Source organism: Mus caroli, chromosome 17, assembly GCF_900094665.2.
Source record: "Mus caroli chromosome 17, CAROLI_EIJ_v1.1, whole genome shotgun sequence".
NCBI lineage: Eukaryota > Metazoa > Chordata > Mammalia > Rodentia > Muridae > Mus > Mus caroli.
This window is the reverse complement of record NC_034586.1, coordinates 50,265,701-50,279,279: the sequence shown is the minus strand read 5'-3', so window position 1 is coordinate 50,279,279 and position 13,579 is coordinate 50,265,701. Positions and strand designations below refer to the sequence as shown.

At 41.6% G+C, this 13,579-nt stretch overlaps 1 protein-coding gene across 1 annotated transcript in view; it reads right to left on the bottom strand.

Moving 5' to 3' along the window:
• Positions 1-1,380: 1,380 nt before the first annotated feature.
• The window catches only part of Kat2b (lysine acetyltransferase 2B), a 97,682-nt gene continuing 85,483 nt past the window's right edge, over positions 1,381-13,579 (bottom strand). Inside the window, exons 13-18 of the mRNA XM_029470908.1 lie at positions 11,694-11,750; positions 10,324-10,438; positions 8,554-8,590; positions 8,284-8,347; positions 8,099-8,183; positions 1,381-3,423 (exon numbers count right to left, since the gene is read on the bottom strand). Coding sequence (XP_029326768.1) covers positions 3,230-3,423; positions 8,099-8,183; positions 8,284-8,347; positions 8,554-8,590; positions 10,324-10,438; positions 11,694-11,750 — 552 coding nt within the window. The 3' untranslated portion in view covers positions 1,381-3,229. The remainder of the gene's footprint in view (positions 3,424-8,098; positions 8,184-8,283; positions 8,348-8,553; positions 8,591-10,323; positions 10,439-11,693; positions 11,751-13,579) is intronic.

The window sequence follows — 13,579 nt, the reverse complement described above, 5'->3', positions numbered from 1 at the left end:
TAAGTTCATAAAAATAGGATCTCTTTTTTTTTTTTTAACTATAAACGTATAGGGTGGAGAAGTTAGCTCGTGTGTAAGAGGACATCAACATGTCTCCCCCCACCCTGTACCCTCATCCATTCCTTACTTGGGAGAGTCTCAACTAAGCATACATGTAGTCTGAACATGGGTTGACATTACCATCTGCACCTCTCTCCCTTCCTGTCACTGGTGAGAATGATCCCAGGGTTTTGAGCATGAGACGGTTCATGCCCCTTTTCTACCTGTGGTCTCAGAAGCCTGCCTTTCACACAATTGTTTTCGATACTACAAAAGGCTTAAAGGGCAAAGCCCTGCTTCTAGCTCAGGAAATCATCGAACATCATAACTGCTACTGGATCCTCTCACCCAGGTTATTATTGAGATGTTATTGCTTGAGAGAGAGTTGTGAGGATGGTAGCAAGATTTTGCTGAAAAGACCCAGAGATAGCTGTCTCTTGTGAGACTATGCCGGGGCCTAGCAAACACAGAAGTGGATGCTCACAGTCAGCTATTGGATGGATCACAGGGCTTCCAATGGAGAAGCTAGAGAAAGTGCCCAAGGAGCTAAAGGGATCTGCAACCCTATAAGTAGAACAACAATATGAACTAACCAGTACTCCCCAGAGCTTGTGTCTCTAGCTGCATATATATCAGAAGATGGCCTAGTCGGCCATCAGTGGAAAGAGAGGTCCATTGGTCGTGCAAACTTTATATGCCTCAGTATAGGGGAACGCCAGGGCCAAGAAGTGGGAGTGGGGAGGGGGGGCGTCTGGGGGACTTTTGGGATAGCACTGGAAATGTAAATGAAGAAAATACATAATTAAAAAAATCATATGCATTTTGTCTTCTCCCCATTCCTTTGTCAGATATAAAGTGGAAATAATAGGTTGTTTTTAAACTTCTGACATCATTTATATGAACGAAATTTTTTTCAGTGGTAGTGGTTTAGTGAGTAAAACAGAGGAAGTATCTTCCTTCTGACATTCCAGCAGACTGGATTTTATCTTATTTTCAATTATGTGTATATATGTGTGCAAGGATATCTGCACATGAGTATGGATGCCTGTGGAGAATAGAAGATAGAGGAGCAGCAGCTGGAATGACAGGCATCAGATGTGGGTGCTGGGGAACCAACCGTATGCCTTCTGGACGTGGGCTTCACAGCTCTCGAGCAACACAAAGAGGGTTTGCTTTACATTGTTTTCCTTTGTTTATAAAGTTTCCTACAACTGTGGCAAGTCTAGACATGTTCACAAAAGCTTAAGAAGTAAAGACTAACAGCAATGGATGCTCACACCAGGTGGCACATTGTTCTTTTTAACTTCAGACTGTTAGAGAAATAAAACATAACACCAGACAGAGCTTTTCAAAATATAATTTAAAACTATTTTGTACCAGTACAATATATTAATTTTACAAATGTAAAGTTTTTGTCGGCCGTTAAAGCGTTTGCAAAAACCACATTCTACTTCTGNTTTATTGCACAATATCTATAAGAAAATATTAATTTTAAATTAGAAAACATAAAAATGCTTTCAATATAGAAGAGACCATCTGATTTTAAAGACAATACTCTTTAAGGATGTCTACCCAGGAAATAACAAACTTTCACAGGATACCAAACTGGACAGACACTTCAGCGAAATCGGTACAAAGCTGTTTTAAAACCAGTCTGAGACACTTAATGCAGCCTGTATTATCACTCTTCATTAATAGTCTAGATACCACTCAAAGTGTTCCTTACATTTCCCAATGTTGAGGCATCTTCAGTGTGATCTTCAGTGAACACTATGAACATATAGCATGCCTTCCATGTCAGAAGCAGCACTCGGGAGCAATGCCAGGATATTTTCCTTCAAGCACACTACCTCTGCAAGCTATTTTTAATGACTATTAGTGACCCAATATAATTTATGCTGATAGAAAACATACATTAAATACATTTTTAAAACCTCAGCCTTTACAAAAAAATCAGTTTATAAATTTGCATCATAAAAATTAGTGTCGAGACCATTAAGGTGGCCTTCATTTAATATGGTTGTATATTAGTTGGTTTTTCCCAGAGTTGGGCTGGCAGGTGTCCCACTTTTCTATGTAGTGTAATTAGGAAATAAATCCAAGCACTAAGCTGGAGTCCCAAGACAAAAATGGTTAATAAGATTGTACAGCGAATGTTAGTGGGATATAACCCTGGACCAATAAAACAATGTAGGTGTTAAAATACTGGCCTAAACTTTGGTGAGAATTTAGTTCACCTCAGACAAACATAAATCTGGAAGTGCAAATGGGAAATGTTCACATAGACACTGCTAATGGGGTTAAATGTACCAGAAAATACAAAGAATCCTTACATAGTGAAGCAAGGCTCCCCTGGGTGCGTGTTTAGGCCACATGTCTTAACATTAACTCAACCTCAAATGTTTTCAAGCTAACACCTTTGTGACCTGGGAACGGATCTTTTAGAAGTTGGGCCCTGCACAAGCAAAGTCAAATATGAGATGGACACACATCTGCCAAGAATTATTAAATAGTGGTTGTGCACTCTCAAGTCTGTAATAGGTAGACAGAATGATCAAAGCCCCAGGAGCTTATAAAAAGTCCCTTCCTTAGGAGTCATAGCAGCCGCTATTGTGGAAGCTGCATTTTTTTTTCAGAACTGCTCAAAGCACCTCATCTAGATGAGTGTTTTAAAAATATATACTTATAAAAAGTCTACAATGAGACTTCAAACATCACACAGTTCATTCACAGCACAGATGTATCACGGACCCTTTAAAGTCCTTCAGAATAAAATAAACTCTCATGTTCCATTAGAACAAAATGGAGACATTCATGGCTAAACTTTTCTCTAGATTACCCCAAATCTTGGTACTGTGTGCAATTTCCTCACATACAGGTTTTGAGGAAGCCCCTGATCATCTACCATGCAATAGTCAGCTACTGGACATGCCAGAGAAAAATTACATGATAGTAGTAAATAGATTAAAATCTATTGCTCAAAATTAAAAAAAAAAAAAAAATCTATGATTTCCATTTAAATACGTCTCTGAAAAGCTAAAAGGAGGTTTTGTTTGTTTTTCAAAAGTGCTAATTATTACAAGTCTCTTCAACACATGATGTACAATTAAAAAAAAAAAAAAACAAAGCAACCGAAAACCTAAATGACCTGCTTTAGGCACACTGCTGATGTGTATCTAAGGGAAAGAAATCACTTGTCAATCAACCCTGCTTCCTTAATTTTACTGAAGAAGAACTTCTCCAGGATGCTGGCACATTTGTAGTACTCGCTCTCGGGAGGGTTGTACTCCTTGCAGTTGGTGAACACTCGTTGCAAGTCTGCCATGAATAACTTCTTAGACACATAGTACCTGTTCCTGAGGCGTTCACTCATGGTTTTCAGATCTGCACAGGAAACAACAACATTAGCGACTGTTGACTCCTCCCTCTCAGCAGCTGACAAGGGGGACGTGGGAAGAAATCTACACTCTTGATTTGCTTACATCTTTATTGCTCTGATGCCATATTAAAGAAAAATTCTTGGGAGTAAGCAAAACCAATTCCTAAGTACTCTACTGAAAAGGATTTCTTGTATAACACTGCACAGACACTGACTTTAAAAGGAGCATCAGCAGGCATCTGCTTCCATCCCTTGTTGTGCACCAGGAGGCTAAGAGACAGTGGAGGACTCCTGGGTGCTGAGTGCGGCAGGCAGAGCATTGGCACAGAATCTTTGATCACTAAAAATGATGAGGCTGAGCTCAGTTCACTAAATTTACAGTTGTTGTTGTGGGATACAAAGAAAGAAATTAATATCATATTTGCAAATACAGTGGTTTTCACATACAGTACTAAAAGTAAAGCAACTAACTTTTGGTTGAGGGTCCATCAAAGACGTCAAAATGACCAACTTTACCAAATAATCTACTTACTTATTGTTATTTCAATTATATAGATATTTTGTTTCTGTGTATGTCTGTGTGCCACATACATACTTAGTGCTCTCTGAGGTCAGAAGAGGACATAGAATCCCCTAGAACTAGAATTAAAGAGGGTTGGTTGTAAGTGACTACGAGGGATGCTGAGAATCAAACCCAGATCCTCTGGAAGAGCAGCCAGTGCTCTTAAGTGCTGAACCGTTGCTCCAGCCGAAAATAATCTATTTTCCCTCACTAAAATTAATAGTACATATTGTTCCTGCAGGGGACCTGAGTTCGATTCCTAATACCTCTGTGGGACAGTCCTCATTAAGGAAAGAGGAAGGAAGCTGGGCCTCTGGGTGAAGTGGTTTAGAAAACTAAACCACTAGGGGATACTCAAAAATAAAGTGCAAAAAGAATGAATCACGAGGAAAGCCAGCACCCAGAAAGCTGAAGCAAAAGGACTGAGTGTGAGGCCTACTCAGTGATACTCCGCCTCAAAATAACCAGTCAACACAGGATGAAACGTGCGCAGAAGCATGATCTGATACAAGGTTGGGAGCTGGAGAGGTAGCTGGGGAATTAGACCACTAGCTTGCCAAGGACACGGGTTTAGTTCCCAACATCCACACGTGGCCCACAACCCTAACTCCCATCTCTCAGTCCAGTTCCAGGAGATCCAAGGACCCTTCTGTAACCTCTGCAGACACTTCCCATGCGCGGTATACGTATATACATGCTGGCAAACACTTTTACACACAAAATTTTAAAAAGACCCAGCAATCAGATAGATCTCTAAGTTCAAGGCAAGCTTGGTCCACAAAGTGAGTTCTAGGACAGCCAGGACTATACAGAGAAACCCTATCTTGAAAAATAAGTAAATACATATATAAATATATATACATACATACATATATACATACAAAACATTTTTTTATTGAAAAAATGAAAAGCCCAGAAGTTGGTTCAAAGCTCTTCAAACTTTCTTTGAATGGGACTGGTTACAAATCCAAAGGGTTGCTAGCAGAAACAAAGCTCAACTCACAGAAGGCTTCAGCCTTCCCAAAGAAGTACAACTGGTTCATCCCTCCTTCCACACTTGCTCTTATAAAAGGGTAACATCTTTCTTCTTCCAGGCATCTTAGATTCTATGAACTGACCAAAAAGGGGAGGGAGCATGTAAAATAAATATGGATGGCTAGTGAGATGGTGACAGTCTTTTGTTTGTTTTTTGTTTTTTGTTTTTCGAGACAGGGTTTCTCTGTATAGCCCTGGCTGTCCTGGAACTCACTCTGTAGACCAGGCTGGCCTCGAACTCAGAAATTCGCCTGCCTCTGCCTCCCTATTGCTGGGATTAAAGGCCTGCGCCACCACACCTGGCCCAGGTGTCAGTCTTGATGGAAACCACATGACAGAAGGAGAGAACCGACTACAAGTTGTCCTCTGTCCTCCACACATGTGCCATCGCATTCACATACACATATACAACAAGCATGTGTACACACACACACACACACACGTGCGTACACAATGTTGAATACAAAGAAACACAGAGCCATATTAAATTATTCTATTTTCCTTTCCTCAACTCTATGTAAGTAGAGAAACATGCTAGGTAATAAGGTCGTAGTGGGGAAGAGTACTCAGCCTAGGTCCTCCGTGTATGGGAGAAGAAGTTTTAGAATATAACAGAAAGAGAAGGGGTTTGTTCAAAAACCTTCAAAGGCAACAGGGCAAAGTGTTGACGTGGCATAACAGTCCTGCTTCATCCCAAGAAAGGATTAGACATTTCACATCCCAAGGGAATAATATTACTCCACTCTTACAGATCGTAGTTGAATGTTTTAGTTAATTTTGTCTCGGCACATTTCTCAGGCATCATCGGTCTTAAGCAGTGGAACTAGTTTTCTCCTCCGCCGTGCACACAAGTAGTACCTGACTGGAGAAGCTCATAGCCCTCTCAAGTGGAAACAAGCAAGACCTGTCCATATGCAGGTAGTGATTTCATTTTGATTGAGGAGCTCTGATAGCTCTACCATTGCAATGGAGAGTGGGTGCTGAGAAAGGAATTAATTACTCTCCCTAAATTCAACAGGGCTCAGCAAGGACAAAAAGGAGGTTGAGAGACTGGAGAGATGGCTCAGAAGTTAAGAGCCCTGGTTATTCTTGCACACTGACCACAGTTCCAATCCAACACCTACAGCAAGAGGTTCAAAACTCTCAGAAATGCAGTCTCCAGGGGATCTAGTGTCCTCTTCTGGCCTGATTACCAACATGGATACACGTGTGCCCATGTGCATTCACACACACGCATACCACACACATGCACACATACACATGGTGATAACAGGTTTGAAGCAAAAAAATAACTGCTTCCCAGATGTTTCCAATCAGAATTCTACACTAGGTCACATCTCTCTTTGGTTTTCTTACATTACAATATATTGAAGCAGGAGAGGGGGAAATGATATAGATGCAGAGCTTTCACACTCCATTGAAATCCTCCAATAGCCACACATAACATCTACATGGAAATGAATGCCATGAAGAGACATGTGAGACACTTATCACCCAGGAGGCGGTGAGGCCCTGATTCTTCCTCCCTCACTCTGACCCTGGGAACAGGTCACAAGGAAAAGGAGGACAGTCACACCCTCTGGCTTTTACCTGTCACAGCATGCTGACAAGCTAATTTAACTTGAGAATTCTGAACTGATTGTTCCTGTTACGCCCAGCGTAAGTAAAGCCCAAGTTCTATAAGTCTATATTCCAGAAACATATATTGTAGTTGTAGGATTTGGAAAATTATTAGAAATATACAGAAGCTGGTCAAATGGTTCAACAGGTAGAGGTTCTTATACTACAAACCTGATGACCCCAGTTTGTCTCCACAAAGCTGTCATCTCTCCTTCACTTGTGTGCTATGACACTTGTACTTCACATGTACACACCATTCGCACACACACCAATATAGTTTTACAAAGAATTTTTAAAAGAAATATACATATGGAATCTATAGTCTAGGAACAATCATTTACTAGTTTTTCTCTCTGAAAGTCTAGCCATAAGGGAACTTAACCTACCCTCATTCTGTTAGCTTCAAAACTTCTTTTTAAAAAAGATTTATGTGGCCAAGCAAATTGACGTACACCCGTAATTCCAGCATTCGGAAGTTGAGACAAGTGGACGGCTATAAGTTCGAGGCCAGCCTAGTCTGCATGGTGATCTCCAGGTCAGCCAGGGCTAATAGAGAGGTCTTGACTTGGGGGGGAAGGCAGGAAGAGACAAAAACCCTTTATGTGTATCGTATGGTGGTTTGACTAAGAATGGCTTTCACAGGCTCATATATTTGAATGCTCAGTCACTAGGAAAGGTGCTATTTGAAAGGATTAGAAGCATTAGATGGGGTGCCCTTGTTGGAAGAAGTGTGTCACTGGGCATGGGCTTTGGGGTTCCAAAAAACGCTTATCAGGCCCAGTCTCTCTCCCTCTCCCTGTGAATCAAGGTATATCTCTCAGCAACTGCTCTAATGCCTATCTGCATGTCACCATGCTTCAACATGATGACAATGGACTAAACCTCAGAAACTGTAAACAAGCCCTTAAATGCTGTCTTTCATAAGAATTTCTTAGATCATGGTGTCCTTTCACAGAAATAGAACAGTGACTACATGCATGCAGTGCTTGAGGAAGCCAAATTCCCTGGGACTGGAGTTAGAAACAGCTGTGAGCCACCATGCGGGTTCTGGGAATTAAACCCAATCTTTTGCAAGAGTAGCCAGTGCTACCTAACTACAGAGCCATCGCCTTGACTCTCTATCTTGAATAACCCTTAAAATAAGAATGACTTTTGGCAGACTCGAGCCAAATAAAAAAAGATAAAAGCCTGCTTTCTTTTCATCAGTAACACAGTAGTCAGCTACATCCAAATAGCCAGTTTGTAATCCAGAACTGTCTACAGTAAGATCCCTACCTACACTCCACAACTAGTGTACTAAAAATGCACAGAATGTCCCTGAATGAAACCCACTTCCCTCTCACAAATCCCACTCAAGACGCACTCAATGTCACAGAAGTCAACAAGTCCACCTTAGCCAGCATTGGTCTCCCACACCACTACCCCGTTCTATATCAATACTGAGAAAATTGCAATAGCATTACCCATGGGGAACCTTATAACTTCATAATATCCCGGAGCTTCTGTTCTCTTCACTGGTTCCATGAAAGGCCAAGCACTTTGATGGCTCTTGAATAAAAGAAAATAATAATAATAATGAGGTATCTCATATGGAAATGCCAAGTGGGAAATCACTTCAAAATAAGAGCATGAGATAAAAGACGCCCACCTTCACCTGCTGCAGGATGTTCTTGAGGGTGCTGTAAAGCTGCTCAGGGTCTTTGGGCTCTTTACTTGAAAGAACAGAGAGCAAAGGCGGAAGGATTAGTGTTCTTGCTCCCAGCCTCTTCACCACTCAGCTTAGCCTCACAGGTCCCAGCCTAGGAACTGAAGCCCACCAACTGCTGTGTACCAATTAACATCACTTGGCCCTTTTCCTCTAACACGCTGGAAGGGGGAAGAACACTTCCATTAACATCCTCTAACCCAGCTTGCTTACCTTTTCTCTTTTCCACTTGGTTTCCAGCCTGTCTCTCCTATATGTCAACAAAATTAAACACTAAATGAGAACTGCTTTGGGTCAAGAGAATAACATACTTACTACTTATCAAAAGCATCATACATGACAGCCACGTCTCAATAAATGTCTATTAGGGGAGACACACTGCAATTAGTGGCATATATTTTCTTTCTCACACAGCTTACAACATAAAAGGTTTTCACAGACTGGCAGCTATATTAATGTCTTTTGTTCTCTTGATTCATTAATTGCTTCTGTAGGGCTGACTATTGAAGCTAATACCACACACCACCACTGAGGCAAGTGCTGTGTCCCTGAGCTTCTGTCTCAGCTAGTTAGTGTCTACTAAGGCAACTAACGCTTCTAATTCCAACTCTTCGAAAGAAAGAAGAAAGGGAGAGAAGAAAACAGTACTACACTTTTAAACTGCAAGTCTAATGTCTTCAATTACCCTGCACCAAAGTGCTGCTATTATTTTAGCTCAGGACAATATTCTGCTCCTTGTTTTGTTTGGCCAAGATTCTGCTGCTTGCAATGCACATCTGGTTTACAGAGACCTGGTGTCTAGGGCATCTGGATTTGACTTCTTCTCTTATCCTTTACCCCTTCCTCGATTTACCTACCTACAAAGCAGAACTATGGAAATTAGGTGTGGTTAGCCCTTGTGACATTAGTTGATACTAATAATAATTAAAAAAAAAAAAAAGAAGCCCAAATATCTAAACATCTGACCAAGAAGGAAAATAATAAATTGTGAACAAATAAAATAAACACAGAAAAATACCTGGCACCACTAGGCATTCAACAATGGGGCAATTACTCAGTCATTAACAGTGACTACACGGAGACATGAGAGCTGGGGTTCAGCAAAAAGAGTTCTGAGGCAGGGCAGATGCAGTGAAACAGGCATCCTGTCTCTTTCCTGGAAAAGTTTAGTTTTGTGTCTGTCTGCTAAAGGCAGGGAGGGGTTGAGTCGTTATAAGAACTTAGGTTCAAACCAAATAAGATTGCCAAATGATAATTGCTAGCTTCTAATCTACAAACCCCAGTCATTTTGAATGGTTCAACCCAATACAGTTCACTTTTAGAGGATAAAAAAGAATTCTTAAGAAAGCTACTGTAAAATAAAAACTTGAAACAACTGATGTGACCTCCTTCACTTGGAGAGGGAGGAAGAAGAAAAGTCAGGCTATGGGTTCATCACAGTGGCACCAAGGCAGGTTGTCCACAGCAGGCGATTTGGAGAACAGAACAGGTTGCTTCGTTCTGACCCTCTGCGTGATAATTTATACAACAGTTTGAAGACCAGTTCCTCCATTTGTAAATATGAAAATCTAGAGTTTCCATGCTACTTAGTACATATTCCTGTTGCCAAGCATTGTGTGCAAGTGCCAGACTGAATAAATTATGGATATTAATAACTTCTTTTTAAAGGTACACTGTCTGGGTTGAGTTAAGAAGAAAAAGACATCAGAAACTCTTTATTATCCCCAGCCCCAGATAATGTCTCATGCTTGTCTTGGTTAGCCTCAAACACTACATCCTCCTGCCTTAGACTCCCAATGCTGGGATTGCACTAGAGCTCCTCCACAACCATCTTGCTGCCCACTTCAAAGACCACAAACACCACACATGGAAAAGGAGACAGGTGAGAGCTTTTCAAAGGACTGCACTCTGGAAATCGTTTCAAACATATCTCACAGGAGCAACAGAAAAGTTTGCTTTTTTTAGAAAGTATCTTATACATACTGATTCCAGGAATGCTTTCTATAGGAATCTGTCGAACTCCATCTTTGAAACACGAAAGTCCAGGGTAGACTTTTCGAATCTGAGCTTGTTTTCTTTCTATCAGCTTTTTAATGATCTGAAAAGCATAGGGAAACATGTGGTTAGAACAAAGAAGCCACACCACAGGCCAGGACAAGTCAGGTAAACCAAAGAGATGATGCTCCTGAGGCTGTACAAGTTTTTATAAGACAAAAAGGGAGGGAAGGCTGAATACACATTAGCAGGTAAGAAACAGGAGAATTCTGGGGCCAGTGACATGGCACAAGGGGTAAAGAGGCCTGCTAACAAGCCCAAATACTTGAGTTCAATCCCTGGGATTCTACTTAGTAAAAGGAGAACGTTATCACCAGCAAATTGTTATCTGGCCTTCACACATATCAAGGAGTGGGGGAGGGGGTGTATATATATATATACACACACACACCCCACATACATAAATACAAAAAGTTAAAATATATCTTTTAAAAGAAGTATTCTTTTATACCATACTCATCCAGCAACATTCACCCAACCCTTTGCCACTACGGAAATGACCATCAGAGAGAAGGAAGAAGGGAGGCTGGCTGGAGGTTGGCAGGGGCCCCTCCAGGCCCAGCCTCTTGTAGTCTCACATATGGACTAAGATGTAAGAATCACACTCCACGGCAACCTACTCATAGGCATACACATAAGCAGCCATACACCTCCCTGCCTAGCACCTTTTCTCCCACTCTTTCTACGTGGTCCTATCTACTATGTCCACCATCTTCTGTGCTAGACACTGACCTGATCTTTGTTCATTATCCCCCAGCGCACACAGGGATTCTATCTATGAAGCAATCTCACCTGTGGAGAGGTCTCTCTCCACCTTCAGATGATTCTAATCACTCCTGGACTAGAAAAGTTCTCAGTACCCATAGCTTATTCCCTGCTGTTGTTCCTCAAGGGGCTTTCCACAAGTGGAGCCTGACATTTGAGAGTGTTTTGGATGTTGGAGTTTTTCATTAAAGATGCTCCATTAGTAAGTCAATGGAAATAATGAAGAATAAAAAACACAGACTCTAAAATACTCGGGTCAGGAGCATTTTGGATCAGAGATACTTAGCCTGGCTCTACAAGAAAATAATTATTTCATTATGGTACAACCGTATTTTTTTAAAAATCTAGTTCAAAACACTGAGAATAAGGATATGAGTGTGCAACCCCAAAGGCTCAGAGAACATCCTGGAAGAGAGGGCAGAAAGAATGCAAGAGCCAGCAGATTGGGAGGAACGTTGTAAAAGGAAAGCATCTGGATACGCACTGGATGGTACATCTGCGTACACACGTGAACTCACACAAGTTGTGCTTACCTGCCCAAGAGTTAAAAACTGCATCATGAAGAGGGTAAAATTTCCAGATGCCACACCCTTAGATGAGAAGCCAACAGAACTGATAGCTTCGGGGGGAGAGTCACTTTTCTTTGTGAGTGTGGCCACTGATAGGTTGTCAGCGCCTCAGTGGATAACCCCATGCATGTGCATGTATGAGCAGCACTAACTAGAGTTAGTGATTTGGGGGTTATTTTTTAAGGTATGAAGGCGGGAGTCATATGAATGATATATTGGTGTGATGCTGGAGAGAGGAGCAGAGGGTGGATATGAGCAAGATACATTGTATATGTGTGTGGGGAAAAAGAAAACTAGGGTAATACTCCAAACACTGGTCCATTCGATGGTATGTGTGAAAAAAGACTAGAGACAAAAAAGGAGAAGCAAAAGAGGAAACAGAAAAGAGGAGAAAGACTTGTTTTTTAAAAAGTGAAAAAAAATATTAGCCATCTGAAATATCTCTGTGCTTCCAGCTTTCTTCTAAGAGTATGAGTAAGCTGATCATTCTCTGAGGGAATCTGCAGACTTCCAGGGGACCCTAGGGGGATGAGTCCTTGTAGCTAGTGGAAGATTACAGAACGAGCAGCTGTTAGCACAAGGCCAGTGTCAACCGATCAGCAGCCACCGATGCACCAAAGAGCTGCCAAGTCTAGACCTGCTTGTTAAGACGGAAGAGCAGTGAGGGAAGGTGACTCTTTAAAAAGGCAGGCCAGAGGTACCTGCTACATTAAGAATTCTCCCACTGCCCTGTTTGGAACTCCCTACTAGGCAGACAACTTTGGCCATGCAGCAAAAGTATTTTGATTCTCTAACAAAACAAAATACGGTTTTGCTCTTCTAATAGCAGCACCTGCCTGACCCACTTTAAATAAAACACTCGGTAAATGACTGCTGTCACTAGACATTATATAAGCTTCTGGGCTGTTATTTGTGTCAAATCTAGCAAGCAAAAGAATTGGGATTAAGGATCTTAATAGAGAGCAAATGGGTTTAAGGCAGATGTTCCTCTTCGGTAACTTGTCAGGGAAGAACACAGGAGATTAAGTAAAAGGAGTACTGGATGAAACAGATGTCACCCACATCCCAGCTCCCAGCTAATGGTGGTCCTGGCTATTCCAGAGTTCATTCACTTCATGAACAGTCTTGTGGACTCTCTAGTATGCCATTCTGCCTTCTAAAAGGTGCTAGTCACTGTAAACTCACATCTGGAGCCTTCTCCAGCATTACCATTTCTTGTTTGCAAGCCTAAAGAAGGACATATCAACACAGATAACAAACTAGTTCTTTTGTTGCTGTTGCTGTTGTTTGGGTTTTTTTGTTTTTTGTTTTTTTCAAGACAGGTTTCTCTGTGTAGCCCTGGCTGTCCTGGAACTCACTCCGTAGACCAGATTGGCCTCGAACTCAGAAATCTGCCTGCCTCTGCCTCCCAAGTGCTGGGATTAAAGGCGTGCGCCACCACCGCCTGGCACAAACTAGTTCTTATTAGACTTCAGAGCATGAAGTGTAAAGGAGAGAAATAGACACTAGAAGAAATGTCTCTGCAGGATAAATAATTAAATCCGAGTAGGTGAGTCAGGCTGATGCTGTACAAGTTTACAGAAATGTTGGATCAGAACCTGAAAGAATGCCATTTACCTGAGTGACAGGGTATTGTGAGCCAGAGGCTAAAGCATCAGCAACGGCTCTTGAAGATCCTTTTGGTGATGAAAGTGAAGAGATTAGATTGCAATGGGCTCGAATGAAGTTAAGATGTACTATAAGAGCCGGGCGTGGTGGTGCACACCTTTAATCCCAGCACTTGGGAGGCAGAGGCAGGCGGATTTCTGAGTTCGAGGCCAGCCTGGTCTACAAAGTGAGTTCCAGGACAG